Here is a 26,944-nt window from a genome sequence, read left to right on the forward strand (position 1 = left end):
TGGTGACTTTGATCACAATAACTCATAAACACTTAGAATATATTCAAGACTTCATCTTGAGGAGTCAAAAAGGAGGGTCTGAATCCTTATCATTAAAAGACAGGAATGCTATTCCATAATTACCCAAATCAACCCTAATTTCCATTTTTTTGGCTAAAAAAGTTGGTCTGAATCCTTCATGATGATGTTACGAATGGGAAATATAACTTAGACAAACTAATCCCAAGATTCACTCTTGGGCTAAAAGCGGGTCCGAATCCCATCTTCACCTGGACCTTTAGTTGCACAGTATTGAGATGATACTTAGCCAAATTTCTCTTTTGTCACAAGAGCACCTAAAAGGGGGAGGTGGGGTCTGAATCCTTCATCTTGAAGATACGGACTGATAATTTAACTTAGCCAAATTTGGCCCAAGATTCCTTTCTTGGGCTAAAAGGGATCATAATCGCTTCATCCCTGAAGATACTGACTGATTCTCACACTTAGACATATTAGACTACGCATCGAAAGGTACCCAAAAAAAGAGGGTCCGAATTTCCTCCTTTATACGAATAACCTGTCAGACACAACCCTTCAAAGTTCTGACATGAATAGTGATTTTGGCATGTGAGCATTTATTCACCATATAAATAGGAGAATTAAAGCCTAAATATCATTGCTTATTTATAATTCTCAAATTTACGCTTCTAAAGAAAGAAAGCTAGAAAGAGACGCTCTAACATCCATAAATCTCCTAACTTTCTAACATTTCTCAAAATCTTCAACAAGGTATTCTTCAAATTTTCTCCTTTTTTTTGAATTTTCTTTGAATTTCTTTAAAGATCTTGAAATTTTTTTCCAAATCTTCAAATTGTTCTTTATATCTTCAAATTGTTCTTCATTTGTTCATGATATTAATTTTTTTTCACATAAAATTTGCATAACATTCTTATTCTTCCTTAAATATCGCTGATAATAAGAATAACTCGGACACACCCGGATTATAAGTTATTATAAACATTAAAACACCTAACTTAACTGAGTGAATAAAAAATACATGGGTGAGGAAACTCCCATAGATAATAAGGCAGAAGTTGACGATGGCTCGGACTGGACTAAATTCTATGCATATTACTTAAGAGCGGCAACGAGTCCTCTGTACACCCTATATACCCTCCTGAAACGGGATCCCGCTCCGTGGGAAGTAAGCGTTGCATTTTTCCCGGACTATTTGCCAAGGATAAATCTTGACTAAAAGCATTCTTGTATGTATTTATGAACAAGATGCAGAAATTGCAGTATCCACTGGTAGAGAAAGTACTGCTGAAGTACTACCACCTTTTTACACTCCATAAGGCGGCCTACTGAACTACTTCATCGATGCCCCTACAAAGTATCTTATAAATACCAAAAGAGAGGCTTTAATGGTCAAATGGGGTTATCGGATGGTTATGACATCATTAAGCCGGCAAAACCTTGGCACAGTCAGGTTCCGTCTACGCAACTACATAGTCGTATATGTACGGGCATTCGAGTTAGGGCTTTGGTTTCCCCTTCATCCATTCATTCGAGAACTATTAGATTTTTTGAACATTACTATAGCAGAGTTATACCCTAATGCTTGGGGTTGTGTAACGACTATTTTGATTTTATGTAAAGTTTTCAGGGTTAGGCCTAGTCTTATTGAAGAATTACTCTCCGCCTTTGAGATTAGCTTGAAAATTAGCAAATGTAAGTTTCTTCATGATCCTGTTTACCGTGTCATTTAAAACAATGATTAACACTTGATCTTACAAGAGGTGCAAAACGAAAGTTAAGGGAAAACACAAAGATTTGATGAAGAAATTTAACATAAAGCAAATGACACACAATCGCGTGAAGAAGACGGAAGACACTGCTCCCCTTTCTACTCCTCCAAAGGTATGACTTTCATTTATATTAAGCAACGACATTTCAACCATTAATTTTGTTCTATTTTTATTGCAGAATGGTAAGACTAAGAGAACGGATCTAGATGAAGCGCCTTCAAATGTAAAATGGTGGACTCTACTGGAGAAGAGAAAGCAGGCGGAAACACCCGTAGAACTGAAAGAGGATGTGCCTTGTAAGAAAAGCGCAACAAGGACGAAGGCACACACTTCTTTCCCCATTGAGACAAAAAGTTTGACCCCTTATGGGTCGAACAAAACTGTTTATAACACCAAACCTGTTACTAAACACAGGCCAATAGCTAATAAAGGAGTGGGCAGTTCATCCAATCCCTAAAGCAAACCTACTGCCCAAGAAAAGGGAAAAGGTATAGCTGAGGGGTCGGGCGAGACGCCGGCCTAACCTACAAGAAGGTCTACAAATGTCGTATCCGTCCATACCGAGACGATGTGGTGTGCATTGAAATTGGTCATAAAGACCTGATCACTTGCCTCAATCAGGTGTTGAGGAACATATTGAGTGAGAAAGACATTGATCTCCTTGACTCTTTTCCCCTGGTTGAGAGGATGAGACAAGCCCGATTCACTGCTGCTGAGGTATGTTCAAACTTAGTTCACACTCCTTTCTTATTGTCTTCATCAATTATCCGGAAACTAACTTAGCCTTTTATAACAGGCGTTTTTGAGAATGGAGTACGAAGTAGCTATGGTTTGTACTCTAACAGCCGCGTTTGACGCCCTCTCTTCAAAAGTTGAGGCACAAAATGCCAAGCTTGAGAAGTTGAGGTCTAACGTGACTGAGCTGCCCGATCTCAAGGAAAAATTGGTTAAGTGTAAGGAGTTATCCGAGCGCTTGGCCCTTGCCGAGAGATGGAGGACCCACATCGGTGAACGTCTTGATGCGGCTGGTCAAAAGCTGGACCAAACTGCTGATTAGGCACACATCTTGAGCAATCAAGTGGCTAACATGCTTAAATTCATGATGAGTTAGTCATTGAAAATGACAAGTTTGCCACGATGGTTCTGGAAGTTATGGACTGATTTAACCGAGTCTTGTACGCGACAAAGGTTTATAAACTCCAGTCTGAGAGGGAGTCATAAATTGCGTGAAAAGAAATGGGCTCTGACGACGTTCTCCAATTTATGACTAACCTCTTAACCGAGATGATAAGTAGTGGCTTGTTGGTCGAAGTTGAAAAGTTCAGGGTGGCTGCTGAAAAAATGGGAGTCAACTTTGTGATGCTTGGAAAGTTGGCCGAATCAAGTCTTGATTAGGCCTTGGTCAATTTAAAGGAGGTACTTGATCGAGACTCGAAATTCATGACTAACCAGTGAAAGTTGATAGGAGGTCGAATACTCTCTAGAGTGGGGTGAATAGAGAGTATGGGTGTTTAAAATTTTTGTCTGGAAGCTTAACTCAAGAGATTGAGGAGTCTTTCAAAACTGTTCTCTAGGACAGTTTTGAATCAATTCGTAAAACAATAACGTATGTGCGCAAAATAAATTTTAAAAAATAAAACATGATATGTTAACGAGGTTCGGTTCTAAACAACCTACTCCCCGCCTATGGGTTCTCTTTCAACCTGTAGGATTTCAACGCCTTTTATTAATCCGACTTTAATACAAACAAGAAGATCTCACTATCTCCTCAAACCACGTTTTTCCCCATGAAGAACCGTATTACAAGTCCCTTTAATAAAAGAAAATCTCAATCTCTCAATAGAGATTACAAGTTGAACACTTTGAAAAGTATTATAAGTTAGGCGTATTAAACAATGAAAATAATCTAACTCTTTTTAACACTTAAGCCTATTATAAATTGTAAGAGCTAGATGAATTAATAATTACAACTCTTTTTAATACTTAGAGAATTTCTAGATCTTAAGTCAAGAGAGAATATTGTAGGAAGAGGTGCATCCTTAATTTTGAAATGAAGCCTTGTATATATAGATGTTACGCCTCAACATCTCCTTGAAGAGCAAGAAAGCGTCATCTGTTAATTTTGTTGATTTGGATATTCTGTGTCAGTCTTCAAGCCCTTAAGCTTTATGTCAAACTGATGTGTACTGACGGCTTATATAATTTCGTCATTGTGTGCTGTAATTTGTCTTTGATAATCAATACTATGCTGCCACGTTAGTACTCATACAAGATAATGAAAACTAAGCAAAACTAGATTAATCAACGTGTAAATACTTATTCAAATTAATTCCTATTTTTTGCATTAATTCAAATAGTCATTTCCTATTTTTAGTATCAATTTAAAATATCATCTTATTTATAGGAAACTCTTTAATTTGCTTAACAACTAATTTAAATTCGAATATTACTGTGTACTATAATTAACAAAGCGTGTGTAAACCTTGTACTATAACAATTAATCATCAAAATATCTTAAACACACATTGCAAATTCAAATTCAAAAATAAATATAAGATAAGAAGTGTTATAATATATTCAAACTTAATTTCAAATAATATCATATTGACTTTAATTAACCTTAACCTATTAAAATATTTCAAAGTTAATTTTAATGAACCTTGACCTATTAAAATATTTTAAAAATATTTACGAAACTAAACTTATTATAAACTTAATTATCTTCAAGACATTGAAACTAATTTCAAGACTTATAAATTGAACCTTAAGATAACCCTAAGTTATTTAAGCATATTCCAATAATTCGAACTTAAACATATATCAATTATTTAAATTTATATCCAATATAATTTTAGACTAACTTAAACAAGTAAATGTAATTACTTAATTTATTTGTTTAATCATTATGTGTTTTGAATTATCATCATTTAAGAGAGTTGAGTCTTCAATCTCTCCCTTGATGAAAGTCAAAACCATATTTTCCTAAATCATATTACTAAGTTAATATGAATTTAAAAACATGATATGAATAACAAAATATCATAGAGTAGAATGTTTTTCAAGACTTTGAAAACAGTTTCAAATCAGTACAGTATATAAAAATCAGAATAGTATAAACCAATAAATTTTCATGCATCTTATTATTACAAACGAATAAGGTTTCATGCATGTATAAAATTATTAATAAGATATACTATTATTACAAGTAAGCAAGTAACTAATCACAATACATGCAAATATAATAATAAATATTGTATTATAACATTATATCAATATATCAATATTTTAACATCAAAAACATAATCTTCAATCATCACGATCATGAACAATAATATAATCAGCAACTATAAACGTAACATCAAACATGTATCATCAAGTAACTATGTTTAAGAATTAAGATAAACCAACAACAATATTAGCAACAAATCTATAAGCATAATATAATTTAATTTTCTCCCTTTTAAAATAATATGTTCCCCTGTTTATCAAACATAAAACATGAAAGCATTCAGCAATAAACAATCCAACAATATAATATGTAATCAATATGCATAACATAATATGTATGCAACAAGCAAAGCGAGCAAACAATCAAACCAAGCAACGAAAAAAGCAAAATTTACATATCTCCCCCTTTTTGACAAAGTAAACATGGAGTAAAATGTTGGGATTGTTAATAAAAAAAATATTATTTGTCGAAAATAAAAAATTAGTTCATCAACCATTAACAACCAAAATTACTTCCTTGACCGAGTCTTCCTTTTCTTGGAAGGTTTGGTTTGGCCAAGGGAAGTAGTAACTTCAACAGTTGGAGGAATGGTCTGAATAGGAGTAGCATCAACAGCTTTTGGAATCACTTTTTCTTCCTTCTCATCTGCCTTCTCCTCATCAGCAGTCTCCTTCTCTTTTTCTCCTTCTTTCTCCTTTGCCTCCTCCATCACAGTATCCTCTTGTGGCTTAGCAGCAACACCCTCATAAACATCTTCTTCCACCACCACGTCTTCAACTACCATACCTTTAATGTCTTTCATAAATGTGTCTAACATAAAATTCAGAGTAGACACCTTATCAAGCAAATCAAGTAAGGAAATTTTCCTTTCACTAACCTCTAAGTCAAGAGACTGGAGCCGAGAAAGAGAGGTGTGCTCTTTAATGTGAGGGTCAAGGCGTGAAAGCCGCTTACCATGGATCTTTTGCAGATCCTCTTTTTCAGATGGTGACAAATGTGAATATAACTCATACTTCCATGGATTTTAAACATACCAAGAGGTGGGAGGATGTTACTAGACAGAGATAATAGACCAGTATAATCTACTTCTTCTGAGTCGGAGAGCAGATTAAAATAATCAAAGATCAATGTCAAAGGATTAGCATAAGGAAGTGAGCAATTTCAAACATGAGAAATGCAAAAACGTATTGATGAAAAGATAATAGAGGCATAATCAATGTTTTTAAGAAAGGAAATTTTCCACATCAAGATTAGATGGGCATCTGTGACTAATTCACATGATGAGTTGCGTGAGAAAACGGTTCTGACAAGAAGATGGTGTAGCAATTTACCACATAAATTCAAGGCATTGTGGGTTAGTTGTTTGGCAGAAGAGAAATTACAATAAGAATCAAGGATAAACATATCCTTAGCGTTTTGTAGTGCCTGAATGTTTGGTGTAGTGTCATCAGCAACATTGGAGAATTTTAACAAATCATTTACTAGGGTTTTAGAGATAATAATCTCTTGGCCTTTAATGAAACTTCTCAAGGCCGAATTGCCATCAATCATAGTGAAAGACAAGTTAGAATAAAAGTTTTTAAAAAGAATAGGGTAAGATGTAGAGCCAGGATTCAACAACATACCGGGAGTTGATTGAATAAAAGAAGAGATAATTTCAAAATCTTCAAATAAGAAGAAATTTTAGTCAAGAATATCAACATATGAAAGGGAACGATGTTTAAAAATATCTATCCAACGATCATACGTTGTGTGATTTTTGAACCATTGTTTTGGTACATCTAAAGAAAATTAGAGGTGAGGGAATGGTAGGGGTTACAGGTTCAGTCATTAGGGTTTTGGATGATTCACCTTTTTCTGACTTTGTGGAGGATCGGTTCATCTTTCTTTTGGTTGCCATGGAAATGGTTTTTGAAAGCTTGAAAATGAAAGATGAAAGAGACGGTTGAGAGAGTAAAACAGAAAGTGTAGGGATGAGGGAACAAAGTATGCGTTTCACTCACTATAAAAGGAGTATAGTACAATGCTATTGTACTTTAATAGGTATTGATTAGACAAATTAGGGAACGGGCAAAAAATTAATTTTGAGAGAAAATTTTGACCGGTGTGATATGTGTGAATGACGTGATGAAATGCATAAGGAGTGTAATTATGATTCAATTCGATTTGAACCAAAATCATGAACAAAACATTATGTATTGTTGACATTCAAAATGTAAATCAAGCAAACGTTTTTATTTTTAAGATAATTAAATATCCTTTATTGATTAAAGGTACTTAATTATAAATCCCATTTATGTATATTTATGTAAAACAAATAATTTTTAAGAAATTGAAATTAAATTTTCAATTCTTAAATACATTCATAAACACACATATATAATCAGAATCAAAACATGTAAATAATATGTAATGCTCCCCTTTAATATATATTTGATATTAAGTAACATTTAACGTTTAAGATTAAACCATTTTACTCTTACATCAAGAAGATATCATTACTCTTATGTTATTACTCGCCCTTAATTCATGCAACATCAATTAGCATGCCAAGTTCCATACGTATATAAGCAAAATGATCATGACTTAAAGGTTTTGTAAATATGTCTGCTAACTGATTTTCTGTAGATATAAAGGATAGAGAGATATGACCTTTTTCAGCATGATCTCTTATAAAATGGTGTCGAACCTCTATGTGTTTTGTACGTGAATGTTGTACAGGATTCTTAGTGATACAAATTGCCCTTGTGTTATCACATTTTATTGGAATACTTTTGAGATCAATTTCAAGATCTCGAAGTTGTTGTGCAATCCATAAGATTTGAGAACAACACGCACCTGTAGCTATGTATTCAGCTTTAGCTATAAATAAAGAAACCGAGCTTTGCTTTTTAGAATACCATGAGATTAAATAATTCCCTAAAAATTGACACAATCCTGAAATGCTTTTTCTATCAACCTTATAGCCAGCATAGTCCGCATCAAAAAAACCAATCAAACTAAAATTTTCACAACTAGGGTACCATAAACCGAAGTCCTTAGTCCCACGCAAATATCTAAAGATTCTCTTAACTGCTGTTAAGTGAGATTCTTTTGGGTTAGCTTGAAAACGAGTACATAAGCAAACACTAAACATAATATCAGGACGACTAGCAGTCAAATACAATAAATAACCAATTATACCTCTATAAGTCTTTTGATCAACATTCTTACCATTTATATCTTGGTCAAGACTTAGTATTGCACTCATAGGCGTATTAGCATTTTTGCATTGATCCATATTGTACTTCTTTATCAAATCTCTAATATATTTACTTTGACAAATAAATATGCCATCTCTCTTTTGCTTTATTTGCAGTCCAAGAAAAAATGTTAAGTCTCCCATCATGGTCATTTCGAATTCCTTGCACATAATCTTAGAAAATTCCTTGCACAAAGAATTATTAGTAACTCCAAATAATATATCATCAACATATACTTGAACAACAAGAATATCTTTTCTTTTAGTTTAAATGAAAAGCGTATTATCAATTTTACCTCGTTGAAAATCATTTTCAAGTAAATGTGAGCTAAATCTATCATACCAAGCTCTTGGAGCTTGTTTCAAGCCATATAGTGCTTTATTTAGTTTAAACACATGATTGGGTAGATCAGAATTCTCAAAGTCAGGTGGTTGATTAACATACACTTTCTCTTGTAAGTAGCCATTTAAGAAAGAAAATTTTACATCCATTTGAGATAGTTTTATATTTATGTATAAAGCAAAGGCAAGCATAATACGAATAGATTCTAACCTTGCAACTGAAGCGAAAGTCTTATCATAATCTTTACCTTCTTCTTGATTATAAACTTGAGCTACCAGCCTTGCTTTATTCCTTATAATGTCTCCATCCTTAATGAGTTTATTGCAAAAGATCCATCTAGTTCCAATAATAGTACGATTCGAAGGCCTTTCAACTAGATCCCAAACTTTGTTTCTTTCGAACTCATTTAATTCATTTTGCATAGCAATGATCCACTGTGGTTCTTGTATAGCTTCTTTAACATCCTTTGGTTCTACAAGAGAAACAAAAGCAGAAAATGCACATAAATTTTTAAGAGAGGATCGAGTTTGCGTACCTTTGTTTGGATTACTTATGATGTTTTCAGGACGATGTTGAGATAACATTCTAGGTCTTCTTCGTAGAATGGATGGTGTGTAATCATTCAAAGAACTTGTACCTACTTCATTTGAGAAGTTTCTAATTGGTGTAACCAAAACAGTATGTTCAGGAGCTATTTCAAGCTCTTGAGGTTTGGTCTCAAGATCAGGCTGTGAGTCTACAATGTTTACAACCTGTTTTCTATCAATCTGATCGAGACTTTGTATGGTATCTTGCATGTTCTTCTTTTTAACTGCACTAATATCATTGGCATCCAATTCATCATCACTCATATCATCAATGTGTTTATTAAGGTTTAACTCTTTAAATCCTTCGCTTAGTGTTCAATTGTCCAATTCATCAAATACCACATTTATACTTTCCTCAACCATACTTGTACGCTTGTTTAGAACTCTATAAGATTTACTATTCAATGAGTATTCAAGAAATATAGCTTCATCACTTCTAGCATCAAATTTACCTAGATTGTCCTTACCAATATTATGGATAAAACATTTGCAACAAAATGGTCTAAGGTAGGCTATGTTTGGTTTTCTTCCTTTAAATAACTCGTAGGGGGTTTTCTTAAGTATAGGTCTTATGAGACATCTATTTAAGACGTAATTTGCTTTGTTAACAGCCTCGGCCAAATAATGTTTAGCTAATCCATTTTCTATAAGCATTGTCCTAGCCATTTCCTTTAATGTTCAATTTTTCCTTTCAACTATGCCGTTTTGTTGGGGTGTCCTAGGAGTTGAAAAGTTATTGGTTATACTGTATTTTTTACAAAAGGAATCAAAGCCTAGTTGATCAAACTCTCTCCCATTATCACTTCTAATCAAAATTATTGGAAGATTCAGCTTAGTCTGCATTTCTGTACAACGTCTTGAGAACGGTTTCAAGGCTTCACTTTTATCCTTCAAAAAATCAACCCACGTAAATCTAGAATAATCATCAACTGTAACTAAGATGTAAGATTTACCTCGTATGCTCCGTACACGCATTGGACCACATAGATCAATATGTAAAAGTTCACATGGTCTTGAAGTACTTACCATTTTCTTCGGTTTATATGAACTTCTTACTTGTTTTCCTCTAATGCATGCGTCACATGTAGGACTGTGTTTGTAGTCAAGAGCTAGAAGTCCCTCAACTAGATCTTTCCTTACCAACTCATGCATGGTGTGAGTATTGATGTAACCAAGACGTCTATGCCATAGTTTTGGATCATCTGTCAAAGCTTTCAAGCACTTGAAATTTTGAGCTGCAATTTCGTTAGTATTCAAGGCATAAACATTACCATGTCTAAGGGCGGTAATAAAAGTATCTCCGGCATTAGGGTTTTTAACAACATATTTTTCTTTATCAAAGATTACTTGATTAACTTTATCACATAGTTGAAACACACTTAGCAAATTAAATTTTAGACCTTCAACTAAATAAACATTATCAATAGTTTTAGACGGATTTTACCAACTTTGCCAATACCTAAAATTTTGCATTTACCTTTATCTCCTAGGGTGATCGAGTCATTGCATCTTTCCTTAATTTCAGAGAATAAAGAAACTTTACCACTGATATGTCTTGAGCATCCACTATCTAAGATCCACTTTTTCTTTTCCTACAAAACAAAAAAAATAACCTTTCTCAACTTTACTTGGATATCCAAGTGACAAATTTGGGACCATATTCGGGATAGACCATGTTGGGTGGTCTTGTCCCTTTCGGAACCAATATTTGCTTTATCTGTCCATGTAATTTAAGAAGAAAGAAATTCTTGATAATATAATTGTCCTTACGTCTATACGGACATGCAAACTTAATATTTCCTTCTTTGCAGCAAAAGGTGCAAGTAGATGTACATCTATGTTTGTATGCACTCTTCACAAATGTGGTTTTACTCTTATAGTTATGTATAACATTGTTATAACCTATACCAAGTTTATCATTGAGACCCTTTTAGCGTGTAAGCATTTTGGTGAATTTAGATTCGGATTCATTTAACTTAGTTAAGGCTTGTAAATTTTTCTCAGACTCATGTCTTAGAGTCTTGAGCTTGGACTCAAGATCATTGTTTTCATTCTTAAGATCAATAAATTTTTTCGTCTGGCTGAGATTTTGTTCTTTCAAGATTTTGACGGTCTTTTCAAATTTTACTGTTTCAACCTTTAGCGATTCGTTTTTCTTTACAAGTTCTTCACAGCCTTCAGCATAGTGATGTATTCTATTTTCTAAGATATCTTTCTCATCTTTTAAGATCTTTTCAATTTGAAACATATCAAGAAGAGCTTTAACTAATTCATGTTTAGAGTATGTGTTAAGAATGTCTCGTTCCTCTTTATGGTTTTGATCAATATCATCATCATTATCATCATTAGCCATAAGACATAAGTAAGCTTGACCATCTTCACTTTCAGGTTCGGATGATCCTTCGAAATCACTCCATGTAGCAATCATTTCTTGTTTATTCCTGTTTTTCTTGTAGGATTCCCTTTTCTTCTCAGGGCACTCTTTCACGAGGTGTTCTGTACATCCACACTCAAAGCAAGCAAGTTTGTTAGTTTTAAAATTTGAATTAGAGTTAGAAGATTTACCTTTATTTCTAGATTTAAATTTCTTAAATCTCTTGTGCATCCTTCTAGACCTTTTGTGATCAATGCGAATGGATCTTCCTCATCATCACTTTCTTCATCATCGCTTGATGATTCATGATGTTTCTTTGCCTTTAGAGCAAGATTTTTCATAGAAGGTATTACATCATTTTCTCCATCATCATGTAGGGTAAGCTCATGAGTTGTGAGTTTTCCAAGGAGATCGTCAAGTGATAGAACTCTCAAGTCTTGAGCTTCTTCAATGGGGGTGACTTTTGGACCCCATTTGGATCTTGAAAGACACCTCAAGACCTTCTGGACTTTTTCAGCATTAGTAAAATTTTTGCCAAGAGAATTCAAACTGTTAGTAATCAAAGTAAAACGAGTAGACATTTCATTAATATTCTCATCCTTTTTCATCTTGAACATTTTGTATTGATGCATGAGGATGTTGATCTTTGTCTCCTTTACTTGACTTCTTCCTTCGTATGTCACGACCAACTTATCCCATATTTCCTTAGCACTTGTGCATGAAGAAACTCTATTGAACTCGGTACCATTTAAAGCACAACACAATTGATTCATTGCACTATAGTTTTTGGATACGGCTTCCAAGTCACTTTGTGAGTATTCGGATTCGGTTTTTAACACATCATTTCCTTGAGCGTCCTTTTTCATGGGTACTTTAGGTCCTTTAGTTATAATGTCCCAAAGTTCCATATCATGATCAATCACAAAACTCTTCATCAATGTTTTCCAATGTGAGAAATTCGTTCCGCAAAACAAAGGTGGTCTAGAGCACGAACGTCGTTGAGCAAATAACCCTACTCCTATCGATCCATCAAGAGATATTAGTCTTTATATGTGAAACTCAGCTCTGATACCAATTGAAAGTTGATATGAGGTCGAATACTCTCTAGGGGGGTGAATAGTGAGTACGAGTGTTTAAAATTTTTGTCTGGAAGCTTATCTCAAGAGATTGAGGAGTCTTTCAAAACAGTTCTCTGGGAAATTTTTAAGTCAATTTGTAAAACAATAACGTATGTGCAGAAAATAAACTTTAAAGAATAACACACGATATGTTAACGAGGTTCGGTTCTAAACAACCTACTCCCCGCCTATGGGTTCTCTTTTAACCCGTAGGATTTCAATGCCTTTTATTAATCCAACTTTAATACAAACAAGAAGATCTCACTACCTCCTCACACCACGTTCTTCCCCTTGAAGAACCGTATTACAAGTCCCTTTAATAAAAGCAAATCACAATCTCTCAATAGAGATTACAAGTTGAACACTTTGAAAAGTATTATAATTTAGGCGTATTAAACAATGAAAATAATCTAACTCTTTTTAACACTTAAGCCTATTATAAATTATAAGAGCTAGATGAATTAAGAATTACAACTCTTTTTAATACTTAGAGAATTTCTAGATCTTAAGTCAAGAGAGAATATTGTAGGAAGAGGTGCATCCTTAATTTTGAAATGAAGCCTTGTATATATAGATGTTACGCCTCAACATCTCCTTGAAGAGCAAGAAAGCGTCATCCTTTAATTTTGTTGATCTGGATATTCTGTGCCAGTCTTCAAGACCTTGAGCTTTATGTCAAACTGACGTGTACTGACGGCTTGTATAATTTCGTCATTGTGTGCTGTAATTTGTCTTTGATAATCAATACTATGCTGCCACGTTAGTACTCATACAAGATAATGAAAACTAAGCAAAACCAGATTAATCAACGTCTAAATACTTATTTAAATTAATTCCTATTTTTAGCATTAATTCAAATAGTCATTTCCTATTTTTAGTATCAATTTAAAATATCATCTTATTTATAGGAAACTCTTTAATTTGCTTAAATAATTTAAATTCAAATATAACCGTGTACTATAATTAACAAAACGTGTATACCTTGTACTATAACAATTAATCATCAAAATATCTTAAACACAAATTGCAAATTCAAATTCAAAAATAAATATCCAAACGTTTAAGATAAGACGTGTTATAATATATTCAAACTTAATTTCAAATAATATCAAATTAAATTTTAATGAACCTTAACCTATTAAAATATTTCAAAGTTAATTTTAATGAACCTTGACCAATTAAAATATTTCAAAAATATTTACGAAACTAAACTTATTATAAATATAATTATCTTCAAGACATTGAAACTAATTTCCAGACTTATAAATTTAATCTTATGATAAGCTTAAGTTATTTAAGCATATTCCAATAATTCGAACTTAAACATATATCAATTATTAAATTTATATCCAATATGATTTTAGACTAACTTAAACAATTAAATGTAATTACTTAATTTATTTGTTTAGTCAATATGTATTTTGAATTATCATCATTTAAGAGAGGTGAGTCTTCAACCAGGCCTTGAAAAAGGATCTGAAACGTGAAAGAAGAGCCTTGGCTCTTGACTTGGATAAAATGTTGGTTACCCATCCCTTGTACCCTAAGGCCACAGATAGGCCGACGATCTATTAGCTATAAAAGGGATGTTCAAACTTGTCCGACACTCTTAAAATTGAGAAAGAAACCTTCCGCGGCTTAGCCAATGAACTAAAGGAGTTTCAGCCATGGCCTAACCTTGAAGATTTTATCCGGTTCACTCCTTCTCCACTGCACCAAGCATTGGTCGCATACCTGCAGCCTAATCCTCAACCAAAAGCATCAACGAACGATGTAGATGATATTTTTGATTGATGACTTCTCGGTTATATTTTTCGGCTGGCCTGTCAGCTTAGTTAACTCTTTGTAAAGGATTTGTATTATTTAAACTTGGAAACCAGTGGGGGTTTTAAGCTTGTAATTTTGTAAAAAATGTTAATCTGGCCTTCGTTCTATCGTACATTTTAGGTCAATTTGCTTTAATAATCTTGTTTTTGTCGTTTATATCCTGCTCTGATTTGGGGGTTTACTTTATAATTAATCTGTTTTTGCCCGGGCCTTTAATAATTCGAACGATGGGTCAATCAACATTGACTCCCTAATTTTGAAAATGATTTTTCCCCAGTCGTCAATCACACGGGCTTTGATTCAATAAGATTTGAAATAATTGAAATTACTGAAATTACTGAATGCATTGAAATAACTAAGGGGGCGTTTGGTTGGGGTTAATAAACAAAGGGAAAGGGAATGGGTAGACCTGATTCCCTTTGTTGTTGTTTGTTTGCCACTCACTATCATACCTTTTCCCCATTTTTAGTTTTGGGATTACTCATAATTAGAGCTTCCTCATTCCCTAACCCCCCGGTACCTTTTCCATTCCATTCCCCCTGTATTACCCTCTCCTCTCAAACCCTACACACAGTCGTCCGCCTCCTCCCTCAAGTTTTCCTCTCTTCCTCACGACGGTCGGCCGCCATTGTTCGTAGAATTCTTCTTCTCAATCTCGATTTCGCGGCCGCCATTGTCAAATGTGACGGTTCTGTGACGGTTCGTGTTCTTGATGAATCTCTTCACTCTTTTGCTGCGTCTTTTCTCTTCACTCTTTTTCCTAATTTCTGCGGCTTTTTTGATGGATTGAAATTCATATTCGTGTTCTTGAAGAATCTTTGTTCTACCGCCATTGATGAATCTCTGTGCTGCGTTCTTGTTCCACCACCATTGATGAATCTCTGTTCGTGTTCTACTGCGTTCTTGTTCTACCGCCATTGTTCTTGCATCGAAGATTTCTGTTCATAATTTCTGTTCCTAATCTCTAAATTTCTGTGATTAATTGGATTTCTAGGTTCAATCTGAAGTTGTTTTTATCAAGCTTGATTGTATTTTGATGGGTGTAATTGGATTTGCTTGATTGTTTTTATCAAGCTTGATTGTATTTTAATGGGTGTAATTGGATTTGCTTGATTGTTTTTATCAATCTGAAGTAAATTCTGTTTGATTATTTTTATCAAGTTGTTCTTAATGATTAAAGATTTTCTACATGAAAAACTCATAATTTGATTCCTTAACTTGAACCAAACAGTCACAAAGGGAATCAATGAGCAGTTCATTCTATTTCCTGAACACAACCAAACGACAAGGCTAAATGAGGGGAATCCATTTCTTTCTCCTTCATTCCCTTTCCTCATTCCATTCCGATTCCCTTGTGCGAACCAAACGCCCCCTAAATATAATCCGGAATAAAGACAAACGATGTAGATGAAAAAAAAAACACATCTGATTCGGATTACACATGGTGTTGACCAGGGGTGTGAAAAAAAAACCGATCTGAAATATCTGATTCGGATTACCCGGTATCCGTTTTTCAAAATCGGATAATTTACCCGGTTTTCACATACCAGATCCGGGTCACATATGTTTGGAAACCGTGTATCCGGTATCCGGTTTTTATTTATTTATTTATTATTTATTTATTTTATTACTTTTTTCGTAAATAAAATAATTATGGTATCTATTAAGCTAACATTGGCTTTAATCTTAATATAAGTTTTCTCCCGTAGATATATTTTTTGTAATTATTCTTACTTAAACCAATGTGTAATAATATTATTCTTTAATTTTCTTAAATTTTCTTTTATGACTAATTAAACTAAATATTTTTAAAGAGTTGGTATTTGAATTTTATATAAAAAATATTTAAAAATAAAAAAAAAAGATAAAAACGCAAGGTTGAACGAAAAAAAGACAAAAAAATAAATAAATAAATAAACATTCTAATAAAATCGGGTATCCGTATCACGTTTTTAGGTATCCGAAAAATCGGATTTCCGGATCCGGGTCGACCCGGTATGCGATTTTGAACACCCTAGTGTTGACCATGGTTTTTTGAACGTTTGCTAGGTATCTTGGTGACAATTCTTAAGGAGATATTTTTGGCTAAGAAAGATAAACTCCCCTCCTTCTAGTGCCGAATTGTTCTTACTATGAAATAAATACAATTAGTTAAGTTGCTAAGTTTGAATTAGTAGAAGAGTTTGTCTCAAGGGAGATTATATTGGTTTGGGGTTTGTTCTTGTCATCTAGCCTTTTTTGTATAAAGACTTACTGCACTAGTAACAAGGGTTAGAAGGGCCTAGAGAAATTCTTTGAGAACCATCTCCAACGCTTAACTCAATGAGAATTTCAAGTGAGTGTCTGACCAATCCTTACCCAAGTGCATAACAACTCTTTGCTTTAAAAGTTAAGATTATGGTTTTTTTGGTGACGTGAGGCCTAAGTTGTATGATTAAATTCCTTTTTTGTTCTTATACAATAAAAAAGTTTTAAACTTTGAAAAGAATGATTGACCCTTTACTAAACAGTCACTCTTGGCAGCGATGGTCTTATTATGAGACGGATAGACTAGTTAGTCCAAATATATTTTTTTTCAATATGTGCTCAGTACTTGATCTATTTAAGATCATAATTGATAATTTTAACGTCAAAATTGATTTTTTAATTGATCACTTTAAAGTCTGAATTGATCAATTTTAGATCAAAATTGAATTTGTTTTTATAACAAAGTAGTCATGAACTCTTGATAATTTCCAAGAGCATTCATCGAATTATTTGGCAAACATAACTCGAGATTGACACTTTCTCCGCCTTCATAGCAAAGGTAAACAAACACTACACCTACAACTTTATTTCCAAGTCCATTATGAACAGAGATTGTTCAGGGAAGAGCAATCTCACTAATATTGATCGATTATTAAAGATTACAAGTACCCTTATGTTCCATTAGAATTATTATGTTGCATTGAATAAGAGTACTTGTATTGTGTAATGTTTTAACACTATCATTGATAGTGTTATTGACTATTCATTTGCTGTTTGAAATTCATTGATAAAATGATAGAATATTACCATTTTATTACTTCCGTTTTGAAATTATAAAAATAGAACTATATTTAGGTAGAAATTAATCAGTTTAAGATTAAATTGATCACTTATAGGTCAAAATTAAAATTTTTATTTTAGTTGATATATTAAGGTTTACTTTAAGTTGAAACTGATACCTTTATGGTCAAAATTAATACCCTTAATATCAAAATTGAATCTTTTAACAGTAATTTTAGTGAGATCTGCCATTTTTATTTGTCAATTTTTAGCTTTTAGGCTTGCTCATATTGACGGTCGTGTCCAAGTTTTTATGTTTAGTTAATGTAGTTCGTTCTCAATATAGCCATTGCTTGAAGTTCAATACATGTTAAAGTGTAAATGCTTAAACTATTAGAAATTCAATACCCGGAAATAGTGTAGTTATGCGGTTTTATATCTCATCATCATTTGAGGCCTTTAGGAATGTTTGATAAGTTCTTCAAAGTGTGTCGTTTTCATTCCCTAGATGTTTGATTGTTTGTCCTTGTAATGCAAGTTACAGACCATGACGTGGCTCCTCTCTAATGGTATTGCATCGGTACATTAAATACAAAGAAACAACGTTTCCTCCTTTTAAGGGCTGGTGCTTCGTGTTATTATAAAAATGTGTCCTTTAATCTCATCATTTGAGTGAGTGACTACGGTACCGTAGCTTTACCACTTGATCAACTCACAATTAATGCACGGCCCTTATTATTATTACTATTAGTCCTCCGTTCCGTTTTTATCGCTATATTTGCATGGGCACAAAAATTAAGAAAAGTGATTGACCTACATTGTAGCTGATTGTTTACTTTATAGAGTATAGTATTGTATTATTGTTAATTGAAAAAGAAAAAGGAAAAATAGATTATTAGGTTATTTTATAGAGTATAGTATAGTATTTTATTATAGAGTAGGATAAAAATAGGGGTAGATAGAACTTTAAATGATTGTTTTATTACTAAAAAGAAAATGTAGCAAGTAATATAAAATTGTCAAAAATAGAAAATGAACTTCCCAACCAGGTTGAACATATATGAACTCCAAATTAGGGTTACATACACCTAACACATTCATAGCAATAGAACCTTTTCTTGTCCGATATCTTGCTCTATCCTCACTTGGCACATGAACACTAATATGAGTGTCATCTTCGGCTCCTAAACAATTCTACAAAAAAAAGTTAAGAGGGATAAGTTTTACAATAAACAAAGTGGATAGATTTTTAAATAATATAAATGAAATTATGTTATTACCTTAAAACATTTCCATCTATCCACTTCACAATCTTCTGTTATAGGTGTCGGCTTTTTTAGCAAGTGAGTATGTAGTTTTAACACGGCAAGAAGACATCGGTGGAAGTTTCTACTAACACTTTCTCCACTTCGAAAGAAATGACTTCTAATTGTGCTATTTTTCAAATGATGTGCCAAAGTGTACAAGAACATAGCTACAATTTCCTCCAAAGACATATTTCGAGTGCCATTTAAACCATCGACATCTCTAACCATCTCACAAAGGACATAAAAGGTTTTTCTATTCACACGAAGTTCACTTTTGCAGACTATATCACTATCCTTGATTAGTGCATCCAAGTGCTTTTGTCTAAGGTGTTTCTTCTCACTTTTGCTATAACATGGTCGTTCAATTTCATAAACAATTACACCCATCATACACATCACCAAGTACATGATTGTAATGACATTATTAACAACCATGAAAAGTAGTAGTAATTCAATTTGTCTCTTCTTCCTTCTTCTTACTATGGCTAATTGAGATGGAATCATTTATATGAATGTATACATGCACCATCATATTAATCTAGCAATCATATATATCCAACAGCTATCTCAATGAGATCTTGTTAAAAAACTGAGCATTTGAATTGGAGGTAGCCTAGATTGGTATGCAAGCACATTTTTTAAAAGTAGAGGCAACCTAGATTGCTGACAAAAGCTCCATTTTAACACATACATTTTCACCATTTTAGACATATCTAATCAGCCATCAGTACTAAGTTAGCAAGTCTTCATTAAGTATTATAAGAAAATAGAAAGAAAACCCCACTTACAATAATATTTACTAATATCACAACAATCAAGTACCGTCATTAGCAAAGTATTCCTCCATTAAAATAAATTAAGGCATTCCTCCATTAAAGCATTCCTTCACCAAAATTGTTCACTAACAGTCTAATATCACAACAAACTGAAACATTCCTCCATTAACAATTAAGAAAAATAAAGGCAAAATGATGAACAAAGATGAAATACACAACCGGCAAAACGAAATACACAATCAATGTAGAATTAAATTACTAATCCACCATTTGAAAATGTATAAACCCAAATCAATTGTATAGTTAAGTTACTAATCAATCAAAACTTTAATAAATTCAAATTAACAGTCTAGAATGGAGGACACTGAAAAAAGAAAGCATACTTGAAAAAAGAACCATCTGAATCGATTAACAATGGAGGATACCATAGTAATAAGAGATAAACAATTGTTTGATTAAGTGTAACCATTATCATAAAATCAAAGATTACAAAAAATAAAAGAACTCAAAGCTCCAAAATTCAAATCTAAGAAGAAATTCGTTTACAAGAAGCGAATCATATACCTAACAATTGAGATGCTTTACAAAAACAGTAATGCATACAAACTGTTAGAAGAAATTGAGATTGGTTTACCTGAGAAAGAAAATGATGACGGTGTTGATGAACCAGAAAGAAACGTGAATGGAGGGAATTCAGGAGTGAAGAGGAAGCCGAAGAACAGAGGGAGCAGGAGGTCACCGGTGAGAACAGGGAAAGAAAAACAGAAGGTTGAAGAAGATTGAAGGAGGCGGAAGAAGATTGAAGAACAAGGAAAGAATATTTCAGATTGAAGGAAGAGAGGGATTTTCAAGAAGGAAGAGTGAATTAGGGTTTGTATATGGGGGGAATGGAGTTTGAAACTTGGGGGTAGGAGGGTATGAGATTCTAAGGAATGGAATGGTATGAGAATCCTTTCTGTATGAGATCCCAATGTAAAAATGCATAACCAAACATTGGAATGGGTTGTGATACCATTCCATACCAATAAAATTAATCAACCAAACATGCCCTAAGACTCTTCCCTACTACTTTTATGCCTGATCCGAATCCCGCTACAAGCATACAAAACCAGACACATACATACATGGTGCAGTGATTTACTCTTAGCAATTGGTAGCATTAGAATTAAAACTTTTCAAGAATTCAAAGAAAAGCATGAATTCTCCCTAGAATGTTCAAATGGCAAGCTTTACATCGGAAACTATATTCATCCTTATAAAATCACTAGTGTACATTATTCTTCCACATCACAATGGCTCAATTCTATTTTGTATTCTGTTCCGCACGCACACTTGACAAGATGGCGTATTCCCTACAAAAAATATAAACAGGCAATTCCACTATATTTAGAAAAGCATGCTGCAGTTTAGCATATAGCAGAGAATATTAGAACGAATTGTTATCACTTATCTTGATTCATCAGATCTTAGAACAAGAAATTTCTTGTAGTCTTACTCAAGGTAGTGAGTTTATAGTGTTGGAAATGCTTGATTTGTACCTTCAGTTTATCAATTTGGCTCCGTAAACTCTTCAAGTACTCCAGTTCCCCATCCTTCTCTGACAAGAGCACCTTCAGTTCTTTTTCCAGCGAACTAACTTCTGTGGCAATTAGCTCAGGCTGTAATGGACAAGAACATAAGAAACAACTAATAACCAAGTGCTTGGGGAAGCGAGCAGGAACAGGAGATAAATGGTACACTACCTTGATATCATTAATATCACTTTTTAATTGTTCAATAGATTGCTTCAGCTGACATTTCAAATAGATAAAGCTCAAATGAGTTGAAAACATTAAGTTGCATACCTTTAAAAAGGGAAGAATCGAATGGAAAAGTAGAGGAAACATTCATGAAGATGTATAAGAGTGTGTTGATAACCTCATTATTCTCAGAAATTAGTTTGTTTTTTGCGTGAATTGTCTCATCAAGCTTAGATTGTGCAGCACGCACCTTTCCCAGCAAGAGTGTCTTATTCTCATCTCCCTACAATGATTTTAATCTCATCAGATGTAAGACCAAACAAAACTTAAACAAAAACTTGCATCGAATATATTCATACCGAGCTACATGATGTTGGGCCCTTACTAGACATTTCTGCAAGATACGTTCGACAAAGTCAGAATAACGCTCAGCCAGTGTAAATATCTAGGCCATCAATGAGTTCTCTATGCAGTCGAGGACTTTTTAACACTCTGCTCTAAAAGCATCCTCTAATGTTACCAATTAAATCATCTTTCAAATAAAACATACCACAAGCTTGCTCTACAATTTAATTTCAAAGCTACAAGACTACAAGTAGAGTTGCACTCCCTCTATCCCTTTGAAATTGCACCAAACGACTCCAAAAACTCTAAAGTATTGACTAAAATGGTGCAAACTCAAGGGCACAAAGGATGTAATATTTATCATGATGGAAAACCATTCTGGCACAGTGTCACGTTAGAAACTAGGAGTATACGCATCATGGCTATCATAACATCACCAGACTATTCTCTTTTCTTTGTCTTCTTCTGAAGATGAATGACGAGAGCTATATCAGATCACAAAAGCATTTTGAACTTAACTTTCCATACCTTCAATCAATTTTTTTTCCATGATATCATCTTTAGAAGGCTGTAAAAACAAAGATTGCAGTTTCAGAGGTTCATCCACTTAGTATATGAGACGCAACACAGCAACAATCACAATGCCAAAACGCCTTAATCCTAATTATATGAGACAAATTTGTCAAAATCTTCCCATCATGTTAATTTTAATTCTGAAAATCAAAAGAACATCAAAATCATATTAGATTGTTTTGGCTCCAAACAATACATCATTAAGAATCGAATTAAACGACAAGCTTGCAAGAAGGATATGCACAGTCTATCAATATTTCACCAAAAAGTTCTTCTTAATGAAAATTTTGATAAAAAATACGTTTGAGACGTACAGACTATCGAGCAAGTCTTCAAGATGTGCAACGAAGGCATCAATTACCATTTACATGCACTATAAATGCTATATCAATCTTACCTCATTGCTTAGATTGTTATCCAGCCAGTCCTGTCCAAACACCACCTAGGGATTTAATAAAAAAATTATTCCCAGCACATTGAGATATCTTGTATCTGTACAATAACAAAATCTAACCTTCTGCTCTTGCAACTTGGATTTCATATCTTCAATAACCTTGGAATAATATATCCTGGAAACAATGCTAATAAGGTATGGATTAGGACGTCCATAATCAATGTAATACATCCGGTGTAACATATATTGCCAGCTAATTATGTGACAGTCTAGTCAACCAAAAGCGCTATCTATTTCACCTTTTCTCAAGAACTTTTGCTGCTTGGTTGCTTTTTTCTTGTTGAATGAGTTCCAAAGTCTGCCAATTTTATCCAATTCTTTTACTCAGCTACAATTTTGGATAAAATGTTGCAAGACAGTAATACTCCATAGTCCATTACGATACCAATAGAGATGTTAAGCTTTATTGATATCATTAGCTTAACACTTAGCAGACGATATTTGTGGATTGCATCAAATGGTAGTACAACTTGTTTAATTACACAGGACACAGTTACTGATCAAATAAATCAGCATCAAAATAACTGCTAGTATAACTAATACAATAATCAAGTGGTTCTTCCCAACATTCACATAATCACAATAATAAATCAACTCTAGCAGTCCAAAACTTCAATCGTAAACATCATTAGAAAATCAGCGGAAACCTGTAATAGGTTGAAGGAATCTGCTTCCAATGACACATTTCTTTTTTGCTTTTCAAAAATTCTGGACAATAATTCAGCCTTGTTCTTAATCATTTCATCAGTTTCCTCCACAACTCGCTTTGTTTCTGTCTTTGCTGGAAATCGTTCATCATCGTTATCCTCAATGAAAAATTGATTGTGATTAATCATAGAAATAGACTTTATCATTTGGTCATTTGATTTTCCTCCATAAAACTAGCGGAACATGTTATTCAGGTATTAAGCGCACAATCAAAGAACGAAGATGAAGATGTGGCAATCGTAAGTTTGAAAAAGGTCCAAACCTGAGTCGAGGTCTTTCTCGAGAGTGTGAATTGTAGTGATTAGCATTTGCTCATCAACCGAAATTTTTGCCGTTTGATCTTCATAATCTGTTCGCAGAAATGGTAAATTAGGTATTCAGAATCTATGAAGCGTCCAAAATCACAGAAAAAGTGAGTGAGAAAGAGGAAGAAAACAAAAAACCATTCATCTGACTGCGAAGAGTTCTCATGTACTGCAAGTATTCCTCCATTGTTTTGCTTGTTTTGGAGGGAGGAAGAGAAGATGAAGCGTACTACTCAGGTATGGGTTGTTTCAAATGGTATTTGGAATACTTACACGGTTACACCTTAACTAAACAAGCCTCTGCTGCTGCCTATATACTTCGAAAAAGGAACGGGCTTGCACAACGTTAATCATAAAAAATAAAATTTGGACAGGTAAAACCGGCACGCCACAATAAATTGGTGGATAATGACACCAAAAAAAACACACAACGATATACATGCCCGCCCACTTAATTTAATATTTTATATTAATTATTAAATAATAATTTTATAATTTGACAAGCTACTCTAGTCTAATCATTTACTGTTTATATTACCCATTAAATATAAACTAGGGGTAGTCACTATATCTGGAAAAATACGCGAAAATAGATTGAGATGGTTTGGACATGTGCAGATAAAGACTTTCGACGCCCCTGTGAGAAGGGTAGAAAGCATTATAGTAGAGGGTAAGAGGAGTCGACGAAGACCCTGGAGAACTTGGGACGAGAAAATAAGAGTTGACTTGCTTGAGTTACACCTCTCTGCGGACCTGACTAGGGATAGTAATAGTTGGAGACGCCTTATCCACGCCTTAGTTTACTGATGTCCTCTGAGTGTCCCTTTGTGTCTTTAACCTCTTGCTTTTCTAGTTTCCTTTCTTTATGTTCCGTGTTTTCTTTTGTAGTGGGTTCTCTGTTTTATTTATACGCCTTTTAGTTATCCTACACGTGTATCTACGTCTCTTTATCTTCCTCGAGCTCGGGGAGTCCTTTGGCCGCGCTCTCCTTTATTGGTATGAGTTGCCGCCCTCTTTCCTTCCGCAGACCCTGTCCTTAGTTTTCTCTGAGCGGGAACAACTGGGTCAAATGAAGATGATGATTACCCATTAAATAATAATTACCCGGCTTAGTTTAATACTCATACTAGTACTCTAGTGTACTCATCTAGTGTCTATATTACTCCGTAGTAAGATAATCATAATCGTTAATCGCACCATGTGCTCTCTTAAGAGACCGTCTTTTGTAAAGACAACTCTCAAAAGCTCAGCCCCAATCTAATTTATATTAATTTAAAAAAAAATGATGTGTACATGTGAAGTGGAATGTGAAAAGTAATATAATATATTTGAGGTTATAACAACATATATTTGAGGTTATAACATAATATATTTCGTGTTATATCAGCATATATTTTGGCGTTTAGCATAATTTATTTGGAGTTATAACATAATATATTTGAAGTTATAATTATATATATATATATATATATATATATATATATATATATATATATATATATATATATATATATATATATATATATATATATATATATATATATATATATATATATCTTAGGCTATAACAACTTATTTTTGTAGTCATAACATATCTCCCTCCGTTCCTTTTTGTTTGTCCACTTTAATTTTGTCCATTTTAACAGAGAGAAATTTAAATTAGATTTTTGAAGTATAATATATTCATATGAAATCTTGGTAGTTTTGTCTTTATGTAAAGTTTTTTAAATATATAATTTTTATAACTTTTTATAATGCGTAATTAGAGATATTAAGGCTTAAAATTTGCTAAAAAATACGTGTAAAAGGTAAAGTGGACAAACAAAAAGAAATGGAGCGATAATAAATTTGGGGTTATAAAATAATATATTCATTTGGGTATATAATGGTCTATGTTTGGGGGTACAGTATTTTTATAACACCAAATATATTATGTTTTAATCCCAAATATATGTTGTTATAACCTCATATATATTATAATATAACCTCAAATATAGTCAATCCAAATACACAAAAACCTAACGCTAACGCTCATCAACATCGGGCTACGGTAGTAAGAGGCGTTCGTGTGTCGCTCTGATAGAGGAAGGGATTGGTACTGTGATGGCTGGGATGGCGCAGTCTGCGAGTTTCCTGCAACGTCAACGGGGTATGAAAGGTCTATCTCCTCCAAATGAAAGTCAAAAGCAGGAGATGAGACGTGCGCATTTGCAGTAGCCGGTGATGACTCCGCAGCGACTTCCGGTATGAAGTGCTGGAACTGCGTGACGACGAGCATACCTTGTGTGATCTCTCTCACCGGCTCCTCGCGACTATACCGCATCACGGCTGTCGCACCTTGTGCCTGCAATTAATATTTCGTTAATATAATATTATATTATGTAATCGGCAACTTAATCGTTTAAATGCAAATGAAGACTTACAAATTGGGTCATTGTAGGCGTAGTAGGAGCATAATGTGACGCTGCGATGATGCCACGTGGTGTCATCCATCAGCGAGTGATGGAGAGGAACCACGGCATGTGAAACAGTCGTATTATTAATGAGATTCATTAGTCGTTTTTAGCACTTAATTTCTTTTATAATTGTTCATTACTAATTAAAATTTAATTAGTGATGGTAATAATTTGAAAAATTTCTACGATGATTAGAAATTTGTCAACTCGTAACGTAGTTATGAAGTGTAACAAGTAACGTAAACTTTGGAGGTAAAAATTAAAGTTGAGCAACAACCCATAACGTTTTGGGATAATTATAATACTTACCCGAAAACTTTATTTACCCATGTTGAGAATAAATTAAATATTTCATAAACATACAAGTGATTTTTAAACATGAAGCACAAGTTAGATAACTTGTTACATGTACAACAATTTTTACCCAAACCTTAAACTATCTGTTAAATATATCTTGTAGATATAATTTTGGAATGTATATTTTTGATATATATCTTTTAGTCAACTGTGATATTTAGTTCCTTAGAATAAGGCTAATCTTACGCCTAATTATAGGCCTTTCTTTGTATATATTCTGACAATGCATTTTGTTAATGGCAAGGAAAATATACCCCTTCTATCATGGTATCAGTTGCTTAGGGTTGTTTTCTCGCTTCCGCTTGTCCTTCGCTACAGCTCTCTGTCCACTGCTCCTCATCTCTTTCTTTTCTGTTCTTTTCTTTGTTTTGTTTCCGCCTCCAAAAATGCC

At 33.6% G+C, this 26,944-nt stretch overlaps 1 protein-coding gene across 6 annotated transcripts; it reads right to left on the reverse strand.

The window, feature by feature from the left end:
• Positions 1-18,558: 18,558 nt before the first annotated feature.
• LOC130825724 (uncharacterized) lies at positions 18,559-24,014 on the reverse strand. Of its 6 annotated transcripts, none has more exons than XM_057691107.1 (13): positions 23,879-24,014; positions 23,698-23,784; positions 23,375-23,508; positions 22,967-23,025; positions 22,788-22,854; positions 22,671-22,715; positions 22,229-22,268; positions 21,715-21,749; positions 21,534-21,638; positions 21,359-21,406; positions 21,155-21,255; positions 18,814-20,968; positions 18,559-18,727 (listed from the first exon to the last, which is right to left on the reverse strand). In XM_057691107.1, exons 1-11 carry the CDS (start codon positions 23,925-23,927, stop codon positions 21,229-21,231), a joined length of 696 nt encoding a protein of 231 aa, XP_057547090.1. In that variant the 5' UTR covers positions 23,928-24,014; the 3' UTR covers positions 18,559-18,727; positions 18,814-20,968; positions 21,155-21,228. The 6 variants fall into 6 exon arrangements, with proteins under 6 accessions (XP_057547090.1, XP_057547089.1, XP_057547088.1 ...); XM_057691106.1 differs by having other exon boundaries at positions 18,571-18,727; positions 21,155-21,274; positions 22,671-22,700; positions 22,788-22,842; XM_057691105.1 differs by having other exon boundaries at positions 18,571-18,727; positions 21,155-21,274; positions 22,671-22,700.
• Positions 24,015-26,944: the final 2,930 nt, after the last annotated feature.

This window comes from Amaranthus tricolor, chromosome 10, assembly GCF_026212465.1.
Source record: "Amaranthus tricolor cultivar Red isolate AtriRed21 chromosome 10, ASM2621246v1, whole genome shotgun sequence".
Lineage (NCBI taxonomy): Eukaryota > Viridiplantae > Streptophyta > Magnoliopsida > Caryophyllales > Amaranthaceae > Amaranthus > Amaranthus tricolor.

Bases quoted from the DNA above. Each gene is read 5' to 3' on its own strand.
- LOC130825724 (XM_057691103.1), bottom strand. From the start codon at position 23,927: ATGGAGGAATACTTGCAGTACATGAGAACTCTTCGCAGTCAGATGAAT. The intron at 23,509-23,697 runs GTTTGGACCTTT...AACGATTTCCAG, and splicing joins CGAGAAAGACCTCGACTCAG to CAAAGACAGAAACAAAGCGA. The intron at 22,855-22,966 runs GTGAAATAGATA...ATACCTTATTAG, and splicing joins GCAAAAGTTCTTGAGAAAAG to CATTGTTTCCAGGATATATT.